The sequence below is a fragment of the Octodon degus genome, unplaced genomic scaffold (assembly GCF_000260255.1).
Source record: "Octodon degus isolate 3935 unplaced genomic scaffold, OctDeg1.0 scaffold00012, whole genome shotgun sequence".
NCBI classification, from domain to species: domain Eukaryota; kingdom Metazoa; phylum Chordata; class Mammalia; order Rodentia; family Octodontidae; genus Octodon; species Octodon degus.
In genome coordinates, this window is record NW_004524588.1 from 21,881,882 (window position 1) to 21,905,254 (window position 23,373).

Sequence of the window (23,373 nt, forward strand, 5' to 3'; positions counted from 1 at the left end):
AGGCCACACAGACAGGCCACATGGACAGGCCACGTGGATGGGTTACATGGACAGGCCACACAGACAGGCCACATGGACAGGCCACGTGGATGGGTCACATGGACAGGCCACACAGACAAGCTACATGGACAGGCCACGTGGACATGGACAGGCCACACAGACAAGCTACATGGACAGGCCATGTGGACATGGACAGGCCACACAGACAAGCTACATGGACAGGCCACGTGGATGGGTTACATGGACAGGCCACACAGACAGGCCACATGGACAGGCCACGTGGACAGGCCTTGGCACAGCTCCACATGCAGCCAATTAGCAAACAAGGGCAGTACCCAAAGACAGTGCCCAGAGAGTGAGCAGCCTGTCTAAGAGGAGGGCGCTGGAGCAGCTCACCCAGGAGGGCGAGGAGTGGGGCAGGATCCAGGTATTGTGGCCCTTCAAGCTGGTTTATGTGGACAGCCCCACTTATGGAGGGCATCATTAAGCATAAAAGAAGACAACACAAACCCAGGAGCGTGGGCAGGAAAGGCACCTTGCAGCTGGAGCTTCATTAGCTGCTTGGCCCACCGGCCTCAGCTGGAGAGGGCTAGATTTAATGAGCACACCAGTGGTTGTTTTTAAAGAAATCTAAAGGCAGACGGAGCTGACTCATTCTTGGCAGCTCCAGAGGAAAGAACAGAACCAGAGGGCTTGCTTTGAAGGGCTATTCCTGACAACCTGTAGTGGGAAGACCAGCGCACAGAATGAGCAAGTCGCACTTCTCCAGGTATGTCTGGATGGAGACTGGACCCCGTGGAGAGCTCCCGTGCCTTGTAGAGAAGGTGCACTTGATGAGGGGTTCTGCCTTGTGCCCAGCAGCTCCCGCGGGTGCTTGAGGAATAGCACAGGCCCCTGCCCTTCAGGCAGAATGGTTCTTTAGTTTGTAAGCCTCAGTAAGTCTTCAACAGTCCCAAGAATTTTACTTCTTAAAGAGACAGGGAAAAACAAGATGAAGAAGATGGAGAAAGAAGGGACGCTTTGAAAATGACCAGAACCTAGGATCTCAGCCCCTGTGCTTATTACTGTTCTCATCTCCTGTTGAGCCTGGCAGATCCCAGGGGCCACCAAAAGAAAGCCACCCACAGCTTTGCCATTCCTCACCTTAGTGTGAGTAGTGTGGGTGTGTGCACACACAGCACTTCCTGCTACAAACTGACCTGCTAGAACACACAGCGCTTCCATCCCTCTCAACTTGAAATAGCTCAAAGCAAGCAGTGGGACAGTCTTCCTGAAGACCACACGCCCTGTGCAGCGCCACATCGTGGATTTGCAGAAGCACGTGATGTGCTCTAGAGAGCAGAGACCACGACACTTCTTACTCCCTACAGGGCTCCACGGCCATTCATTTGGCAGCTTCTGTGAGCGACTTAAGCACAACGTGACATTTAGGGCCAGCTGGTTGCTGAGGTGGATGGGAGAAGACTAATCTTGCTGCAGTTACGACAGCCTTCTTGATGAAAGTAGGTTTCAACGGGTTGTTGAAGTCTGAATTGTATTTCCTCTGACCGCTGCAGGGAGGCACAGGATATCCAAGTGGAGTATGATAAATAAGTCCTTTTCAATCAAATAATAGTCTTCAATTTAATAAAAAAAAAAAACAGGTGCCAATCATGGCAAAGTTTAAAATTTGAGAACTCAGCAGCTATTTTTCATACTTTTAGAAAGCATTCTGGTTACTGTGTTGGACATTCTACATGTATTATCTTAAGTCCTGTGAAAATCTTACAAAGTAGAAACAAGCTGGTATCATCCTTGTTTTGAAAACTGAATTTTAGAAAATTTTACCAACTTCCCCACTACTTTACAGTTGCTAACTAGAGGGACAAGTTCTCAAATATTTGCTGATCTGGCCTAAAAGCAAATGCTCCTAAATACTAGATTTTTGAAAGAATATAGAATATTATGAATAATTGTACCAGAAATTTTAGCTATTATTAATGCTACCATAGTAATATATTACAGTCTCTCACTATGCTAGCATTACATGTAAATTTGTAGAATGCATAACATTTAAAAAATTTTAAATTTAAGTTCTGGCATAAAGATTTTTTTAAGGTATATACAAGTTTTCCAAGAAGCTGACATAATAATTTCGCAATAATTGCATTAAGGGAAATAAAAAGTTTATTAAGGAAAATTTCTCATGAGAGAAAACAGAGAATGCTGAGGAGGTTTGCAAGAATGGGGACAGAGGGGCGCGGTCATACCCTGAGGTTAGTAGAGAGGGAGAGAAGGCACCCCGATTCGAGGCATCCTGGCTCCCCATACAGGGTAAGAAAAGTTTGATGTCAGCATCAAAAAGTCCTTGAGCCACACACAGACAGACATTAGAGAAGTCCGCATTCCCCAAGAGGTAGCTTCTTACCTTCAGCCTTGACACAAAATGCCAAGGCTCTTCAGAAGGCAGTGGCTGAGGCCCGAAGCACAGCTGGAGGTCAATGAGATAACTTCTCATGGTCACTGGCTCACGATGATTAGAGAAATCTCGTACTGAATGCCTACCAATGCCCCCTCCGTGGAGACCCCGTGCGTACTTCTCTTTTGAGCTTGTGGGTATCTCTATGCTGTAGCTGTTGCAATGGATGTCTTTGATTTTTTTTTTTTTTTTTTAGTGTGTTTGCAGTATGTGCTGTTCACATTCATCACAGGGGCTGGGTACCTGGACCCCACATATCTGGATTCTTTTTGTTCCCCTTCCCTCTGTGCCCACTTCCCTCCTACAACCTTTAAGTTTCCTTTCCTCATTTTCATCTTTATTTTTTAGTTCATGTTGATGACACATAATGATTGCATTCATTGTGTATAGTTTGTACGTGCAGCTGATGAAGGAATAGTAGATGCATAGAACCCTTTGCTCGGGGGCTCTAGGTGGAGTTTGTTAGCCTGCATGCAGACACTGACGGACCGTGGGGCTTGGGGAGGTGGGCGTTACGGCTGGGCAGGAAGGTGGGGCTCAGCTGTGAATGTCAGGGTGAGATACTTTAAATTTATTTTGTCTCATGGAGGAGCTAAAACCAGAATGAAATTGAATTGACATTTGAATTCCTTTCTGATGCAGGCATGATATGGGCTGAATGTAAGGAAATTTGGACTCAAGGCCCTAAGGAATACCTATTTGAGCTGTGGAATATGCTGGATTTTGGCATGTTAGCAATCTTCGCTGCATCATTCATTGCAAGATTCATGGCTTTTTGGCACGCGTCCAAAGCTCAGAGCATTATTGACGCAAATGTTACTCTGAAAGACCTGACAAAGGTCACGCTGGGCGACGACGTGAAGTACTACAATTTGGGTGAGTGTGCATGGCGCAGGCTAAATAAGTTGATAGGAACACAGAATTTTCTTGTAAAAGAGTTGTGAGTAGTAGTTTAGTGACTGCCCAATTCTCACGAAAGTTTACATTTCATATATCTTTATTTGAAGAATGAGTATCTGTATCTGAAGAATCGTACTTTTTGCTCTTCCTTCTGACTTATCTGCCAGCTGGGAACCTCTCTTAATCATGAGAATCATCTTTGTCTTGGATCAATTCCCTAACTGTGAAGCTTCATTGAGAATGCCGATCATATATCTTCAATCTACTTGCTTTTCAAAGGCCGGTGAGACAGCTCAGCAGACTAAGTGCCTGCTTAGGCAAGTGCAAGGACTGGGGTTCAGTCCACCTGTGGTGCTGGCCCTGCAGCTGGGGGTGCTGAGCTGGCCACTGAGTCCGGGTGTGGTGGTGAACACCTATAATCCCAGCACTGGGGAGGCTGAGACAGGAGGATCACTATGAGTCTGAGCTGCATTGTGAGGCCCTGTACCAAACACATAAAAGATAAATAAATCAGCTCACATTTCAAACATTTCTATACAATAGAATATTACTCAGCTTTTATAAAACAAGGGAGGCATTCAGCTACATTCTGTGAGTGAAACAAGCAAGTCAGAGAGAAGCAGTGCGATCCCACTTATGTGTGCGATCTAGAAGCAGACTCACGGAAGAACCAACTGGTGGCAGCTGGCAGGCGCGCACAGGCAAGGGCCAGTGCTGCCCAAGGACTACGGTTTCAGTTAGACAGGAGCAAGCTTTGCTTTCTGCTGGACAACGTGGTGACCACGGTCATGCATAACGTACCATATACCTGAAAAGTTGCCTAGAGTTTAGGGTCTAAGTGTTCTCACCATACCCCAAAAAAGTGTATGGGAGGTCAGGGCTATACTAATGAGCTTATGTCAGTCACTGTGAAATATCACATTTCATTCCATAAATATAGTTTTTAGAAATTCACATTAGAGCACTACTTCCGTATAAGACATTAGAAAGCAAAAGGAATTGTTGAGGTTTCAGAAAAGACTTGTAAGGGCTGGCCAAATAGCTCAGGGGGTTGAAGTGCCTGTTTAGGCAGAAGCAGCAGCCAGAGTTTGATCCCTGGTGTGCTGTGCCAGCCCAGCCCTCGGGGCGCACTGAGAGGGCAATTGAGACTGGGCGTGGTGGTGAGTGCCTGGAATCCCCGCACTTGGGAGGCTGAACACAGGCGGATCACTATGAGTCCAATCTATGTAGTGAGACCCTGTAGAGGCTGTGCTAAAACACAGACAGACAGACAGACAGACAGACAGACAGACAGACAGGACTTCTAAGAGAAACAACACTGTTTGTCAATCAGGCTTTGAATATTTGAGAAACAAAAACATTAACATAGAAGCAAGACCATCACTTCTAATACTGATGAAATTAGGGTGAACAACATAGGTCGAGGGCTATTGGCCAATGCGATCAGTAATGTCAAATCTCAGAATTAGAGAGCCTTCTTTGCCAGTGTCCTAAGAACAGTCCTCCCAAGGAAGGGGATGGAAGCTCGTGCCCACGCCCACGAGAAGGCTCTACACAGGCCCAAAGAGGAACAGGCTAATCTGACCCAGTTAGACTCAGTCAGTCATCTCAGTTTAGTGACCAGGTACGCATTCTAAGTCCCCTACCTTTCCAAAGTGGCAAAGGAATAGAAATAGGCCCAGCCTTTTGCTTAAAGAAAATACCTCCGAGCCGGGGTGGTGGCGCATGCCTGTAATCCCAGCACTTGGGTGGCTGAGACAGGAGGATCACTGTGACTGTGAAGCCAGCCTGAGCTATATAGCAAGATCTCACCTCTGAAAACAAAACAAAACGAAACAAAACAAAACAAAAATAAAACGCCTCCACTAAAAACTTGGCTTGGAGAAAATACAATCCTGTGGATATTCATCTCAAACTTTCTGATAAGAAATGAGTTTACATTCGGTTAACACCTCTGTGGCTCAGCGACTATATGACATAAGCACCTTTTACCATGATTGTTTAGTAGTACGCGTTTGCAGCTCATCACTTACATTCCTCCTGGCGAGTAGGCGCACGTACAGAAGACAGTTTCTTTTTTTCTTCTTTGGCCCATTCCCTCTCCCCTCCCTTCCTCCTCCTCTAAAGTCCCTCTGCCACTTTCATTCTTGCTATTAGTGTTGTTAGGAGCTCACGTTTGTGCCACGTGACGGTCCCCTTCAAGGTGGGCGCTGGCGTCTGTGCGGGGCGCGTTTCCTATTTCCCGCTTGCCCCTTGTCCCCGTCATCTCCGATCTCCTGGGCGCCTTCACAATCACAAGAGAACTGCGTTTCCTTCTCCTCGCTCTTTATTATTTTCTTTACGTGCACTTTGTCTTGCTCAAATGGAAGATGCTGCCTTATTAATTTCTAGTATTATTTAAATATTTTTAAGGTGAAGGATATTTCTTGATAGATAATACTAATAATAGATAATACTAGACTTGGAAGTGTTATAAAAAGGAAAGTGCATTAGTTATAATTGGATGTGTTGGGACAGCCTTTCTTCTTGGACTAAAAATAAATAAAAACATGCATTATTAGCTTCTTGTTTTCCTTTCCTAACTCTACTGAGCAAATAAACAAATACAAATTTATAATTATGCTTTTCCTTGCTCTTCCATGCTGTTTTGCATTTTCTTCATAATGCTTCTTAATTGAGATTTTGGTGAGCTGATATAATAATGCCAGAAAAATCCACAAATGAATTGTTACATTTTTGCAGTAGATAGATTTGAGGGACTGATAAAAGAATTTCAATAAATTTAAGTAACTGGTAGTGCTCCACAAGCCCCATATTGCATTGTAGTGTAATTATAATTTAAGTTTAAATAATAAATGCTATAATTTATTAAATACAAGAGACTTTCTGAATCCTGACCATAATGTACTTACTTAATTCTCACAAATGAGAAAGATGGGAACTGTATTATCTCATGTGTAAAGAAGGAAATAAAAACTAACAGAAGTAATTTTCACGTTATAATTTTTTTCTTTCTTTCTTTCTTGGGCGCAGGGTCTCACTACCTAGTTCAGTGTCATGATCCTCCTGTCTCAACCACCCCCACCCTGGCATTACAGGCATGTGCCACCATGCCCGGTTTTGGGCCCAGCATGGCATGCCCCTCTGGGGATTGAACTCGGGTCTTTGTGCTTGAGACGCAGGTGCTTAGACCTCTGAGCTATCTCCCCAGCCATGCACAAGTTATTTTAATTGAGACATATCTATCAATATAGATACAGTAGCTGATGAAACAATCTACTGGAAATTTTGTAGCTTGTAGTCTGTAGTGTGAATTTTTAATATTATACCATACCTTTATGGAAAATTGCTATCAAACTGAAAAGGTCATCCTAATAAATTTATAAACGTCCACAAATTCAAATACAGCTGACACTAAAAAGGGAGTTTAGAACAACTGCCATTTGTGAAGTGAATTACCAATATGATTATTTACATTTTTATTAGAAAAGAAGTTACCTAAATGAGAAACTTCAATAAACTGACCGTAACTCTTGTCTTTTTTTCCTAGCCAGGATAAAGTGGGAGCCTTCTGATCCTCAAATTATCTCTGAAGGCCTTTATGCAATTGCTGTAGTTTTAAGTTTCTCCAGAATAGCTTATATTTTGCCAGCAAATGAAAGCTTTGGACCTCTGCAGATATCACTTGGAAGAACAGTAAAAGATATCTTCAAGTTCATGGTCATTTTCATCATGGTGTTTGTGGCCTTTATGATTGGAATGTTCAACCTCTACTCCTACTACATCGGGGCAAAACAAAACGAAGCCTTCACAACGTATGTGATCTCAGACATGTTGGCAGTGGAGGTTGCAGACTAAACACGTATTCACTGAACAGGTTCAGATAAGCTCGTGCTTTGGTAAAGACTTTCTCTCAGATTACTCTTCAGGATCTTAAAATGAGTTGGGAAAACTCTAAAACATAGGAACTTTCCTAATATTAAAAAATAATAAGGGCCAGAGAGATAGCACAGTAGAATAAGCACCTGCCTGCAAGCACAAGGTCCTGAGTTCAATCCCCAGTACTGCAAAATAATAATAATAATAAAATAATAAAATAAAATAATAGCAAATTTTTAGAGCTAGACAATTCATAGCGCCTTTCACGCACATCTTCATTACCTACATTTCACCAAAGGAAGAAACACATTCACAAAAGTCAAATCATGCGCTGAGCGCTCCACAGCTGCCGGTCTGTGGAAAAGCCCATGTACAGTCCACTTACTGATGGCATCTGCCGCCCTAAGACGCCCTCCTTCTGCTGAAGCCCGCGGACGTGAGGAGATGCTCTGCTCGTTCACTTCATCGGGCTTCGTCACTGAAGAGGTTCACGTTACCCGCAAGACAAGAGACCAGACTTAACATTCACTGCGGGCACCTGTGTACTTAATCACTTGTGCGTGGAGGAAATTATTCAAGTGCTAGGTCTTCAGTGTTCCGAGTTGTAGCAACAGAAGCACAACCTATTGCTTTTCTTGTTCATTTCAAGTGCTATTTTTCAGAGAAATGAAACGGCATGGGGTTAAGCAGTTGGGTTTAGCTCTGGTAAATAATTGTGCCCAAGGGATTGCAATTCTTGCCTAAGTCACGTTAGTGACTTGGGTAACACTGTCTATTTTATATCATCATTTTCACTCTTAAGATACACGCAGTTAGTTTCTCCTTATTAAATATGACATGTATAGAAGAGCAGAAAATGTGAAAACTCTTTCTCCACACATTGTAATTTATTAAGTAATAATAATAAATGATCTATTTCATTACTTACTACATACTATGTTCAACATTTCTCTTGCCAAGCCATGGATTTTTTACATGTGAGAACCTGTGATTAGGAAGCTACGATGTTGTGGCGCAGCACCAGCTGAGTACTTAATCTGGGCCAGATGTTGAGCTGTGTGCTTCATTTGCACAATCTCTGCTACCTTATCTTTGAAACAATCCTAGATATAAGTGTTACTGCACCCATTTTATGGGACAGAAAATGAAGGTTCAGATGAGGAAAGAATTTTGTCATGAATATCTGGTAATTTGCAAAAATGTTAAGTCAAATGAACTTTACTATGGCACTATATTTGTATTTATATATTTTCTTATTTCTTTTATTTTCCCCTAGAGTTGAGGAGAGCTTTAAAACACTGTTCTGGGCCATTTTTGGACTTTCCGAAGTGAAATCAGTGGTCATCAACTATAATCATAAATTCATTGAAAACATCGGCTATGTCCTTTACGGAGTCTATAATGTCACAATGGTCATTGTGTTATTAAATATGTTGATTGCAATGATCAACAGTTCCTTCCAGGAGATCGAGGTATAATCTCTATTGATTTTCGTAGCCTGTGCTTATGTGTAGCTACGTGTTGTAGTTATTCCAGGGAGAGACAAACAGTGGGACTCAGCATTACTGCTATCTCTCCTGTCTTCTTTCCCTCTTTTATACATGTACTTGCCTGACCAATAGCCCATGCAAATTTAATGCTTTGCTATAAATACAAATGGGGAGTATGGACACTTAGGCATAGGAGCAGAAATGTTTGATTCATTGTTTTAAAAACTTTAGAAACATTGTATTTTAGAAATATAATCATTTTCATTCAAACAATACTGATTACAAATAACTCTTAAGTCCAAATCTTGGCTGAGAAATGTTCAAGACTGACCCTTTGTCAAGTAGGGGGTGATAAATAAATGGGTATTGTAGAATTCTTAGTCTGTATCCAGAATGAATGAGTGATTTATTATAGAACAAAATATAACTTCACAATTTTTAAATGTAGGAAAGTACATTAATGTTTTAAGTACATAGATAAAAATAGAGGCAAGTTTTAAGATCTGTAGTCTAGAAACCCAGGTAAAAATTTAAATGGTTATAGGAATGAGTGAGTACAACCTTGACACCTGGGAGTAGCCGTCAGCGTCTGAGGTTTGCCGGCACCGCTCCCTCTGGCTAGCCAGTGCTAGGAGCGCCTCCCGATTCTACTGATGCATTTCCTTGCTGAATGATCCTGTGTATTCATACAGGACGATGCTGATGTGGAATGGAAATTTGCAAGGGCCAAACTTTGGTTTTCTTACTTCGAAGAGGGAAGAACTCTTCCTGTTCCCTTCAACCTCGTGCCAAGCCCCAAGTCCCTCTTGTATCTCTTACTGAAATTTAAAAAATGGATTTCAGAGCTGTTCCAGGGCCATAAAACAGGTTTCCAAGAGGATGCAGAGATGAATAAGGTAATTTAGTTTGATGATTTATAGTTATTTTCTTAAATATTGTGACCACTGTCCTGTTATCACCAGGCTGTCTATGAGAGGTCTCCGAGGCTGAAAAATGGAACCTGTCACCCCACGGTTTTGTAGCATCCATTTGCAGGTCTGTTGACTCCCACTGTAGGAAAAGAGTTCTCAGGACCAGTCAGTAAGAGGCCTGAGGATTCGTTAAGCAGAGATTTTAGGGTGCTCTCAAGAGTGAGGGGTGGAAGCTCAGAGAGAGGAAACATGTTATGAGGGACAGCTGGGTATATTTCTGAGGTACTTGGGGTGTTCTCCTGATGGGTGATCCAGGGTGTGTTTTCTGAGGGCCCGTCAGGCCACCTGTCTGGCCAACTACATCAGTGCAGAACATTCACATGTATTGGCAGTCGGCATGTGTCATTCGCTAGTACTGCTACTTCCTTGACAGGGAGGAAGCCCAGTTTACAGGGGCAAAGGACAGGTCCAAAGCCTCGTTTACAGGCTTATTGTGTCTTTAAGACATTTAGGAATTTTTTTGGGGGGAGTGAGTTTTCTAGAGAGGAAAAAGGCCTGAGTAATTTTGGTGTCCTGGCGCTAAAGTGTTTTAAAGCACAACTTTAAAGGCTCGGTGGTCTCATCTCCTTTCTGCCTAGTTCTATTTCTTTTGTTCTTCCTTACACTGGCCACTACTTTTCAAAAGCAGTGGTCTCTGGTCACGTGGCCACTGTCCTCTGATGCAGTGATGTTGCATCCCTGGACGCATTGGATATTGTCTACTTAAAGTATAAGAAAAAGTCATGAAATGAAACAAATTATGCATTATCCGAGTGCACGCTGCCTAGGAAAGCTGCGTGGACCCAAGTGTCTGTGCTTGTGGCTACACGGTCCCCATTTCGCCATCAATTTGTAGAGCCAAGTAAAACATCAGTCACGGCTTATGGCTGGTAGGGAGTTGGCCAACTCGACTACTCCGTCATGAAGTTCAGAAACCAGCTGTCCCATCTAGCTTGCGAGAAGAGGGGCTAAAGATACTTCCTATACAAGGAAATGCCTGGAGAAAAGGCAGTCTCAGAACCCATGAGGGAGCAATGGTGCCGAGATGAGAGCTGCGGGGCCTACGGCATGCTTGGAGCATCAAGAGTGCTGTGGACGCTGCATGCAGTGGGGTGGCAGGGACAGCTTACCTGTCCAGGTATCTCTGCTGGGTGCAGCGCACCATGCCCAGGAGGAGCGCTGTGTCAGGAGGAGGAGCAGGAGAACTGGGGTTCAATGGGGGGCTGGCTGTGCCTTCCAAGAAAGGAATATTGAAAGAGAACAATAATGTATTAACATACTCACTTTATGAGAAGTCCACAGTGTCATAAAGAGCCAGGTGGGGATGGAGAGGTGGAGGGATGGGCAGAGAAGGAAGGAAAGGGATTTTTTAGAAAGAACTGAAGTGCTACATGCGTGTACCTACTCCCCATGGGGAATGAAATCATTATGTACCATAAATATATAGTAATAAAAATGAAAATAAATTAAATTTAAAAAATGAAATATCCACTTCTTAAAAAATGTATTTAGCACAGGGTCTATAGGGCCTCACGACACAGATCAGACTCATAGTGATTCTCCTGTTTTCAGCCTCCCAAGCACTGGAATTACAGGAATGTGCCACCATGCCTAGTCTCAGTCACCAACTCAGCATACCCTGGGGTTGAGCAGGCACGGCAGGCTGGAGATCAAAGCCCAGTCCCTGACTCTGCCTAAGCAGGCACTTTAATCTGCTGAGCTATCTGGCCAGCCCTGAAATATCCACTTTTGATTAGAGAGTTCACTTAATTTTTGTTTCCTCAAAAAATAGGAAAGGTATGGACTGAATTTATACATAGTTCAATTTTGGTTTCTGGGAGGAACAGACTCGCAACAACGAGATCTGCTCAGTGGAGCAGTAAACGGTCTACACAGTAAGGAGCTCCCTATAGCTAGATAGTCCGTACATGCTGGTAATCGACGCTAGAAATTTGTTGATGATCCTCTTTCCCATACCGGATGGGATTTAAAGCAAATGATTATGAAGTTATCTTGCAATAATAAGATTCTATCACTGAATGAAGGGGAAGCCTGTCCCAATCACTGCTTTGTTTGACATGTTGTGCTTGATTAGTCAAGGAAGTAACAGCTCTCTGACATAGCATCCTCCACTTAGCATAGGAATAAAGTTGTACCTGCATCATAAGGATCACATCAAGGGCCAGCCAAATAGCTCAGCGGATTAAAGCACCTGTTTAGGCAGACTCAGGGGCCGGGAGTTTGATCCCCAGGCCTGCCGTGCCAGCCCTGCCTCCTGGTCATGCTGAGAAGTGATTGAGATTGGGAGTGGTGGCATGCACCTATAATCTCAGCACTTGGGAGGTTGTAAACAGGAGGATCACTACGCAGGAGGCCAGTCTACGCAGTGAGACCCCGTACACCCTGTCCTAAATTAAAAAAAAGTCAGATCAAATAAACGTGTAAAAGTATGTTGAGAATTCCAAAGCCTTATTTGGTTGTGTATTTATTATGTATTTGGTACAGGGTCTCACTATGCAGCTCAGACTCATAGTGATCGTCCTGTTTTCAGCCTCTCCAGCACTGGGATTACAGGCGTGTGTTACCACACCTGGTCTTGGTGGCCCATCTGGAACCATGTGGAGGATCAAACCGGGGTCCCTGTGCTTGCCTATGCAGGTGCTTAGTCCACTGAGCTATCTAGCTGGCTCACCAAAGCCCTATTTAATATAGTTATTATTATAAATGTTTTATAGGAATTTTCAAATGATATGCCACCTATATTATCCTTACAAATATATGACTTATAGGAGTCAATGGGTTAAGTAGAGAAAAATTCTCTTACTTTACTTAATATAGTTTACTATGAATATTTTAGATCTTATTAGAATTGCAATCTAAAAGAATTTGATAGCCAAAGGAGATGCTCATATACTTGCCAAAGGGAAGAAACTAACAAAAATGTTTCTGTCATCAAAACCTCCGGGGGAATTGCCATGTGACTGTATTCATCTTATTATCTCTCTTTAAAAGAGAAAAGAAGAAAAGACATTTGGAATTTGGGGAAGTCATGAAGACCTTTCAAAATTATCAGCTGACCAAAAACAGGTAAGATAAGATTTTAAAATAAAAGCCATACATGAGATCAGCATGGTCCCAGAGAGCGGTCAGTGTTCATATGCAATGGAAAAATTAATAACTTTCTGATTCCCAGTACCAAAAAAAAAAAAAAAAAAAAAAAAAAAAAAGCTAACAACTGCTATTGAAAGGTAGAAACAAGCCTCTATCCAATTAGTGGAAAAGAATCATGTGTGTATTTAAGACTTATGTTGAGCACTTATTGGTTATGAGACACACAAGCAAGTAGAGTTCTGTGGAAGGAAAATTTAAGAGAGGAATCTCTCAGGGACCTGCAGGAGGATCTGAAGAACTTAGCCCTGCATTTGGGTGGAGAGCGCACAGAACCAAATGTCGCATTTGTCAGTAATCAAGAGACTGTCGGAAGAGGCACTGTTCCTAGTAAATGCTGTGTCCTAGTGATGGGTCCTTTTGCTGACTTAGAGAAGCAAAATCCTCAATGAGGAGAGTGTTTGCTTCCCTTTTTGTTGCATATACCAGTAGCTGTACACTAAATCTTAAAGGAAATCGGAAGTGAATGAATTATTGGATAAAGATTGTGCTCAGTTGCACGTAATTAGAAACCCAGACCACAGTGGTTTAAACAAGACACTTATAGTTATGTCCTCTCTCATGTAATTCTCATGTAGTTACTGTGAGACTACCATTAGGAGTGACGGTCAGAGACTGTCTTGGATTTTGGACATAGTAAATGCCCTTGTTGTACTGTCAGGACTTGAAGGAGCGGGGGACACGCTGGCTGCTCTGTTGCCACCCTTGGGTACAGTGGCAACAGTGACACCCTTGGGTACCCTGGCAGTTTCCATACAGACCTCAGCTGCACAGCTTTCCCATGGAAAACAAGATCAAGCAGGGAGGCCAACTGCTTTGTTTTCTACCAGAGTACTTTTCAAAACTCCTAAGATGGGCTGGGGCTGTAGCTCAGTGGCATATGCAGCTGTCTAGCAAGCACAAGGTCCTGAGTTTGATTTCCGGTATCAAACAAACTAAACATAAAACTTGCAACAAAATGGGAACTCCTAAAGCCTATTTGATCTCTGACCTCCCAGCTGCTTTTCCACTTTGCCAGTCACAAGTATGTCAGCCACTTCCAGTTCGAATCAGAATGCAGATGAAAGTCTTAGGGTAAGGGAGACCCTGGGCAAATGAGCCTTGAAGATTAGGGAGTTTGTTGGGAAGAATTCTGAAAGAACAGCATCCCAGTGGGGCAGGGCAGTAGGAGACGGCTGCGGTCATGAGGGCTAAGCATGCATTTCCTGAGGCCTCTCACAGTATGGGCCTTAGCCATCCCAAATGGCAGCCTGGGCTGAGAGCAACACAGCTAGAAGGCAACATGAAAGCAACCCCTGGTTTTCCAAGACAGTCAGCATGTGGGACTGTTGAGAATGGGCAGAACCTTGCTGGGGTTTTTTGGATTGCCTATGAGCTTCGAGTGAGTCTAGACTGCAGTTAAGAGTGGTGCAGACATGGGGCACTTATGAAATGGCAGGCAATACACACAATAGGGCTACAAGGCCCATTTTTCTTCAAGGAGAGAGCACTGTACAGTGGTGAGGAGGGCAGTGTGGAGATTCAGCGAGCAGCCGTCCTCAGGACACCTCAGGTCATCAGCCTGGTGCTAACCAGATGGCACGCCGAAGGCTTTTGTGCTTTTTTTTCTTTTGTTTTTGGGACACATGTTTTGTTTGTGTTTACATTTAAAAATGGTTGTGGAAAAAATTTTAAAAATATATGACAGATTTAATGTGACCAGTGAAGCCTAAAATATTTATTATCTGGCTCTTTTTTTTATTATTTGGCTTTTTACAGTAGAAAACCTGCTAGCCTCATTAGACTCCTGAGGCTGGTAATCATGAGGAGAACACATAAGAGACAGACAATTAGGTTCAAATGTTTTAGAAGTGACTTTCATTATTACAATGTACTTGTATGTGTGCTCTACTTAGAGGCCTGCTGCTCCTCCCTCTGTAGGATGCAGGCAGTGAGCGTGTTAGCTGCCAAGACTTGCTCATGATACTAAACTATTGATACCTGTCAACTTCTTTCAATGCCAAGAGCAGGAAAACCAAATACAGCACAGTTTGGACATGATGTGAAGAGACAGATAGAACACTTAAAACAGGCCTGAAAGTCCTAGAAAAAGAACAGGGACAGAAAATAGTCAACTTGAAACATGTAAATGGATGAACCTGAAAAACTAATGGGATACAAGTGAATTAGTGAGTGAAATATACAGGAACAGTAATGGAAAATCATAATTTCAGAGTGAATTTGGAAGCCAGCATACATTAATTGCAAAATACATAATTAGAATTTTGGGATAGTTATGAGAGCAATACACACACACACACACACACACACACACGCACACGCACACGCACACACACACACACCACCACCACCACCACCATGTTGATTTTCCCACCGCTTTCCAGCTATGGACTAGGGCAAAGCCTGAGTTTCTTCACTTGCAGTTACTATCATGTCAAAAAATATTTAAGTTAAACGAGAAAAAACTTCACCAAAGCACGGGGCAGGAAGCCTGTTTTTCTCCTTCCACGCTAGCATGTTCCTTTATTTTTTATTCTTTCGTGGGATTGTACTTGCCGAGTGTGTTAGCCAATCCACAGACCAAAAAGAGACAAGCTAACTGATGGAGATGTGGACTTCTTGATGACAAAATCCAGGTCTTAGTTTGGCTCTGATCCTTAATATTTTTACATTGTTGGGGCTGAGGAGATAGCTCAGCAGCATAAGTGCCTGCCTGGCAAGTGCAAGGTCCTGAGTTCGATCCCTGATATCTATCTGTCTGTCTGTCTGTCTGTCTGTCTGTCTGTCTGTCTGTCTGTCTTCACATTGTTGGTACCAAGTGTCTGTGGAAAGAAGGCATATGTGAGGAGATAGCAAATATGGAGGATGAAGAGGGAAATGCTAGCAAGAGAAGATGAGTAGCACATTTCCAAAAAGGTCTTCAACTCAAGCTATTTACACTTCAATTGGTCCCTTTAATCATCTATGTTATTTATATGAATTAAATTAGCTGCATATATTACATAAGAAAACTGAGCAAGGGGAAATGACAAAAGCTTCTTCCCATAGTGGACAGATATATTTGCAATTGCATCCACTTGTGACGTATTGCTTGGCCCAAATTGCTTGTGGCAGGTGTGCAAGGTAACATCAGTAATGATAATTTTAAAGGATATAAACTTTGTGAGTGATGCATCTTATAAGTTTAACTTCATTTATATATTTAAATACTACGATACAGAAAGCAAAAAGTTTAGTGTTATATTTTTGGTTCTTTTTATGCCTATGAGAGTTGTGCTATAATTGGCAATACGGCCCACTGAGTTTTCTTATGTATGAGATTATGAGTGTTAGTGTTATGCATGACAGTCTAGCTAACTAGAGAGTTGGTGGGTATAGACAACTGATTTTCCAAGATTAATTTTACTGTAGAAAGTACAGTTAATTAAGATCTATCATTTTAACCATTTTTACATACATAGTTCAGTGGCATTAAGTACATTCACAGTGATGAAATGAGTCCTTACTTGAACAATCCAAGGAACAGTTTCCTCACCTTTCCACCTACTTTCCATCCATGATCCACAGATTGTCTAAGGGAAAAATAAATCCCAATAGTTCCATAATGGCCCCAGAAGGCATTTCAAATGACTGTTATACATTGGCTATATGTGATATGCTGACTATATATCATATAACCTATGATCAATTAATATAAACATGAAATTCAGTTTGTTTGACTAACATTTTCTACTCACAGTTTTTCTTTTTTATTTTTTAAAGAGAACACAAAATAGTAATAAAAACAAAAATTACAAATAATACAGAATTTCACTAAGCAAAATAATACGAATTCAACAGTATTTCTTGTATTGCATTGTGTTATATCTTCAAACTAGTTGTTCAAATTACCAGATACGCTCATGCAAAATTGCAAAACGAAAGAGAAAGTTATAAAGAATTAATAAGAGAAAAAAAGGGGGAAAGTGGAAAAAGAAGACAAAAAATTAAGCATTAACTGCTCCTTTCCATATATCAGCAGAAATTCATAGTATAATTATCCAAACATTCCTGCTTGCATACATAAATTTATGTGTTTCCTCCATTCCCTCTCTTGTCATTTTCCTCATCTCAGTAATTCTTTCTTTTTGAACAAGTTCATTTCCTTTTCACAGTATCTATTGTATCTTTCAGATTTTATTTACTCTTTTGGGTTCTTACACTAAGGAGACAATACAAAGATTGGACATATGGGTCTGATTTATTTTAAGTAAGAGTATGGTCTCTAGTTGTATCCATTTGCTGATAAAAGCCTCAAATTTATCCTTTTTACAGCTGAACAATACTCCATTGTGTAAAAGTACCACATCTTCTTTATTCATTCCTCAGCTTATGGGCATTTGGGTTACTTCCAAGATTTAGCTATGACAAATTTTGCTGCTATAAACATGGGTACACATAAATCACTGAGGTATGATACTTCCATTCTTCTACAAAAATATCCAGGAAGAAGATAACTGGATTGAATGGGACCTCGAATCCTAGCTTTTTGAGAAATCTCCACACTGATTTCCATAGTGGTTGTACCAGTCTATCTTCCCACCAACAGTGGAGAAGGGTTCCTTTTTCCCCACACCCTCTCCATCATTTGTTATTGGTTGACTTGTTGATTATAGCCATTCTTTCTGTGGTGAGATGGAATCTCAGTGTTGCTTTAATTTGCATTTCTTAAATGACCAATGACACTGAACATTTTAAAAATATATTTATTTATCATTTGTATTTCTTCATCTGAGGAGTGCATATTTATCTCAGATGGCCACTTTTGGATTAGGTCTTTGAATTTTGGATGATTGATTTTTTTAATTGTTCATATATTCTAGATAGAAGATCTTTGTCAGAGGGGCAGTTGGATATATGTTTTCCCCCAGTTTGTGGGTTTTCTTTTTACTCTGTTGGTGATTTCATTTGAAATGCAAAAAATTTTCAAAAAGATACAATCCCAGTTGTTGCTTCTTTGAAGTTTTTCCTGTGAATTTGATTTTTCTTCATGAACTCTCTATCCACCCCTATGTCTTTAAGATTTCTACCTACATTTTCATCCAGAAGATTTAGTGTTTCTGTTTTAATGCTTAAATCTTTGATCTATTTTGACTGTAGTTTAGTGCATGGTAATAGGCATGGGTCTAATTTTAGCCTTTGGCATTTGGAAAGCCAGTTTTTATAGCACCATTTATTAAACAGGCTATGTTTCTGGGCCAGAGAGATAGCTCAGTGGAATAAATGCCTGCCTGGCAAGCACAAGTTCCTGAGTTTGATCCCTGATATCACCAAAAAAAAAAGTTTATTGAAAAGCTATATTGCTTCCAGTGAACGTGTTTGATCCCTTTGTCAAAGATAAGGTGACTGAGTGTGTTTGTAGTTGCATCTGCATCTTCTGATCTGCTCCATTCATCCTCGGGTCTGTTTTTATGCCAGTACCATGCCGAGTTTATCACAGTAGATTTTTTTTTAATGTATTTGGTAAAGGGTCTCACTATGCAGCCCAGACTCATAGTGATCCTCCTGTTTTCAGGCTCCCCAGCACTGGGATTAGAGATTTGTGCCACCACACCTGGTCTTGGTGGTCAGCTCAGTGCACCTGGGATGGGACCAGTGTAGCATGTGGTACCAGGGATTGAACCCTCATCCCTGCACTTGCTTAAGCAGGTGCTTAGTCTGATGAGCTATCTCACTGGCCCTCTAACACAGTAATTTTGTAGTATAATTTCAGATCAGGGACTGTGATGCCTCTTGCCTTTCCTTTGTTAAGCAGGATTGTTTTTGTTATTCTAGGTCTCTTCTGGTTCCAGATGAAGTTTAGGAATATTTCCTCTAGATTTGTGGGGGTATACTAATGGTACTTCAATTGGGATTGCATTGAATCTGTATAATAATTTTGAGAACATAGCCATTTTCACAATGTTGCTTCTTCCTTACCACGAGCAAGGAATATCTTTTCATTTTTCTTTAAGCTTGATTCAATCTCTTTTCTCAGAGAAAATTTCTCTGAGAAAAAAAAATTCTCTGTAATATTCACTATATAAATCTTTTACTTCCTTTGTGAGATTGATTCCTAAGTATTTCATATTTTTGGATGTATTGTTAAAAGTGTGCTTTCCCTAATTTCTCTTTCAGTGTGTTCATTGCTTGTGTACAAAAAAAAAACCTATTTTTTTTGAGTGTTGACTTTGTATTCTGCTACACTACTAGATTTTGTTATTAATTGTATAAGTCTCTTGGTGGAATTTTGGAGTCCTTTATGTAGAATATCATGTCATTTGCAAATAATGATAATTTCACTTCTTCCTTTCAAATCATTATTCCTTTTATTTCTCTCTCTTGTCTAATTGCTCTGGCTAATGTTTCCAGAACTATATTGAATAGTGGTGACTGTGGACATCCTTGTCTTGCTCTTGATTTTAAAGTTCAAGCTTTCAGTTTTTGTCCATTTAGTATGATATTGGCTGTTGGTTTCTCATAGATGGTTTTTATTGTTTTGAGATATGAACCATTTATTCTGATTTTCTGTGGGGTTTTTTCAAAATCATGAATGAATACTGGACTTTATCAAAAGCTTTTTCGGCATCTATTGAGATGATTGTGTTGTTTCTGTCTTGGGCTTTGTTGATGTGTTGTATTACATTTATGGCTTTATGCATGTTGAAACATCCCTGCATTCCTGGGATGAATCCCACTTGGTCATGATGTATAATCTTCTTGATGATTTACTGCATTTCGTTTTCTAGTATTTTATTGAGGGATTTTGCATCTATGTTCATTAGGGAGATTGGCCTATAGTTCTCTTTTTTAGTTGGGTCTTTCTCTGGTTTTGGTATCAGAATAATGCTTACCTCCAGAAATGAGTTTGGGAGAATTTTTTCACTTCCAATTTTATTGAAGACTTTGAAAAAAGTTGACATTAAGTCTTCTCTAAATTTCTTATAGAATTCAACTGTTAATCCATCAGGAACTGGGCTTTCCTTTGCTGGTAGATTTTTATTGCATTTTCAATGTCATTTGCTGTTATTGGGTGATTCAGAGTTTGTATATCTTCTTGTCTCAGTTTTGGCAATTCATATATATTTAGGGAACTGTCCATTTCCTCTGTGATTTTCATCCTGTGAGAGCAAAGATTTTGAAAGCAGGTATTGATGATCTTCTGAATTTCTATAGAGTCTGTAGTAATTTCACCCTTTTCACTCTTTATTTCATGAATTTGTGTTTTTTCTTTCATTTTTTTATTAGGTTGGCTAGGGGTTTATCAATTTTATTTAGTCTTTCAAAGAACAAACTCTTTTATTCATTAATTCTTTGTATTGTTTTCTTCATCTCCATTGCATCAATTTCTGCTCTATGTAATTTACTGCCTTCTTTGGGGCTTGGGTTTGACTTGCTGTTTTTTCTCTAGCAACTTGATATGTAGCATAAGACTGTTTATTTGGGTTTGTTCTGTTTTCCTAATGTGCAAATTACTGCTATAAGTTTCCCTTTAAGACAGCTTTCATTGTATCCCATGGGTTTTGGTAAATTGTATCTGCCCTTTTGTTTGATTGTAAATAGTTTTTAATTTCTTTAATTTTATCTGTGACCCACTGGTTGTTCGAGACATTTTATTTAACTTCCGTGTATTTATGGTGTTTTGTGGTTTCTTTCATCAGTATTTCCAGTTTCATTGCACTGTGGTCAGACAGTTTGCACAGCACAACTTCAGTTCCTTTGTGTTTACTTAAGCTTTCTCTCTATGCTAGTATATGGTCTGTGTTGCAGAACATCTTGTGTGTGATGGAGAAGAGTTTTATTTTGTCATTGCTGGGTGAAACACTTTGTAAAGGTCTACTAAGTCCATTTCTTCACAAGTTTGGTTTAGTTCTATTATTTCCTTGCTGATTTTTGCCTAGTAGATCTATCTCTTTGTGACAGTGGTGTGTTAAAGTCCCCCATTACTATTGTATTAGTGCTCATAGGGCTACCTGTGTTTGCTAAAATTTGTCTTATGTAGGTGGGTGCTCCTACATTGGGTGTATATATATATTTATGATTGCTATATCTTCCTCTTGCAGTTTTCTCCTAACAAGTATGTGGTGACCTTCTTTATCTCTTTTAATCATGCTTAATTTGAAGTTGACAGCTACCAGAATAGCTACCTCTGCTTTTCTGTCACATGGAATATTGTTTCTCATTGTTTGACTTTCAGTCTGTGAATTCTTCCCCCTGCCTTTTTTCTTTTTCTTTTTTCTTTCTTTCTTTTTTTTTTTTGGTCATTTTGAGACAGGTTCTCAGTATGTAGTTCAGGCTGGCCTTAAGCTTACTTTGCTGCCCAGGCTGCTTTTGAACTCACAACAATCCTTCTTGCCTCTGCCTCCCAAGTGTTGGGTTTACAAGCCTGACCACCATGCCTGGCTGTGCATTTCCTTTTGTGTCAAATATGTTTCTTGTATTTGGTGTATTGTTCAATTTTGTTTCTTAATCCATTCTACCAGTTTTTTTTTTTTTTTTTTTTTTTTTTTTATTGGCGAATGGAGGCCATTTACAATGATGATTATAAATGATACTTATTGGCTTATCTTTATCGTGTTATTTTCCCACTACACGTTCCATACTTTCCCCCTCTTTTTAATTACGTGCTCTGTTTTGTGGCTCATTTCTGTTGTTTTGAAGCTGTGACTGTTTCTGTCTCTTTCTACAGTATCTGTCAGTACTCTTTATAGGTTTTTTTTGTCATGAATTTCTTCATTTTTTCTTGGTCATGGAAGAATCTTGTGTTGCTATTGAATTTGATTGATAGTTTTTTAGAGCACATCAATCTGGGTTGGAAGCTATTTTCTTTCAGTACCTGAAATACTTCACTCCAAGTACTCATTGATTTGACTGTTTGTGTTGATAAAGCTGCCATGATTCTGGTGGGCTTTCCATTGTAGGGGATCTGCTTCTTCGAACAGTTTCTAATATTCTGGTTTTTGTTGTTGTTTTGGTTTTTTTGCTGAATTTCTGGGATCTTGATTATTGTGTCTAGGTATAGATTTGCTTTGATTATGACTACTTGGAATTACATGTACCTCACTTAACTATATGTCAAATTCTTTTCTCATGCTTGGAAGTTTTCTGCCACTACTTCTACAAATAGTCTTTTTATGTCATTTGTGCTGACTCCTGCTATTTTGTTGACAACTGTTAGTCTTACATTGTTTTTCTTTGCATCATCTTGTAGCTGCTGAATTGTTATTTCCTGTTTCCTTGTTAGTTTTAAGAGCTCTTTCCTTTCATGTTAACAGAACTGCTGTCTCTAAGATTTGAAAGTTTATCATCAGTTTTATTCAACCAGTTTTGCCAGATTTCAACGGAATTCTTAATTTCCTGGATGTATGTTTCATGCATTCTAATTCTTTCCTCTATTATTCATTCAATGTTTCCATCATTTGTTTATTCTCCTCTATTTTTTAATCTGTCCTCTTTAGCTGTGCTGAGCAATTCTTTCATGATTGTTGTCATTTTTTTTTTTTTTTTGACCTGAGAGATTAGTTCTGATCTTATTTCTTCTAAGAAAGGAGATGGACTCTTTTCTTTACTTCAGTTGCTATCATTTTAGAAATTTCAGGTATGTCACTTCCATGTTCTTCTATTTTCTTATCTCTTGAACTTGTTCTGGATGTGTTGGAGGACTGAGATTGGCTTTTGCTCCCCTGTTTTGGCATTTTTGAAGCTCCCAATGATTACCTACGTTTATCAGTGGTGGGGCCCATGTCAGTAAGCTTCCCACTACCACAGGGAGGCAGGGTAGGTCCCTACAAGAATCTCACAACTAGTGGGGCAGACCAGCCGATGCCCAGCAAAGTTTCTGTGCAGATAGTGGGCATGGGCCAAACTTACCAGGACCACGCTGCTGTCCGGCTCCCACATAAGTTCTCAGATGGTCAGAGTGGGCACCAGCACAACTGCCACACCTCCACACTGGTGGCCCATGGGGCAGATTCACTGCTTTTCTTGATGAAACTACATTTTGTAAATTGATATGCTAAGAAATTGAAGTAAATATTTTGAAGATTGGGTTATTTTGTCATCTCTGCACCATCAGCAATTCATTTAACTTCTCTGAACTTCAGTTTCCTCACTTGTAAAATAGACTTGATTAAATTGTGCCGTCTGCCACTCAAAATTGCTAAGAAGATCAACTTGATACTTTCAATTATGAATACTATACAAATGCAATGAACTACTATTATAAGGAAGTGGCCCTTTTATTTGGTTATAAAAAATTCAATACAATTTTTTGCAAATGTAGGTCAGTGCAATTTGTACATCATAGTTTTCTTTTTTTTATATTTCAAATCAAATTGGTAGGATAGTTTCAATAATTAACACATTGTGTACTCTCTTCCTAGTGGTTATTTGCTGTACAAGATGCAGACTTGATATCCTATTTACAAACACCACTAGAACAAATCCCTCTATTCATTAAGAGAATGTAACTATATATCTATCCTAACCACTTTGAATACACAGATACAAA

At 40.3% G+C, this 23,373-nt stretch overlaps 1 protein-coding gene across 1 annotated transcript in view; it reads left to right on the forward strand.

Annotated features, from left to right (window-relative positions):
* Positions 1 to 23,373, forward strand: part of Trpc6 (transient receptor potential cation channel subfamily C member 6) — a 119,219-nt gene that overhangs the window by 88,357 nt on the left and 7,489 nt on the right. Inside the window, exons 6-10 of the mRNA XM_004626156.2 lie at positions 3,101 to 3,334; positions 6,909 to 7,173; positions 8,514 to 8,709; positions 9,420 to 9,623; positions 12,690 to 12,764. Of these exons, the coding sequence (XP_004626213.1) occupies positions 3,101 to 3,334; positions 6,909 to 7,173; positions 8,514 to 8,709; positions 9,420 to 9,623; positions 12,690 to 12,764 (974 nt within the window). The remainder of the gene's footprint in view (positions 1 to 3,100; positions 3,335 to 6,908; positions 7,174 to 8,513; positions 8,710 to 9,419; positions 9,624 to 12,689; positions 12,765 to 23,373) is intronic.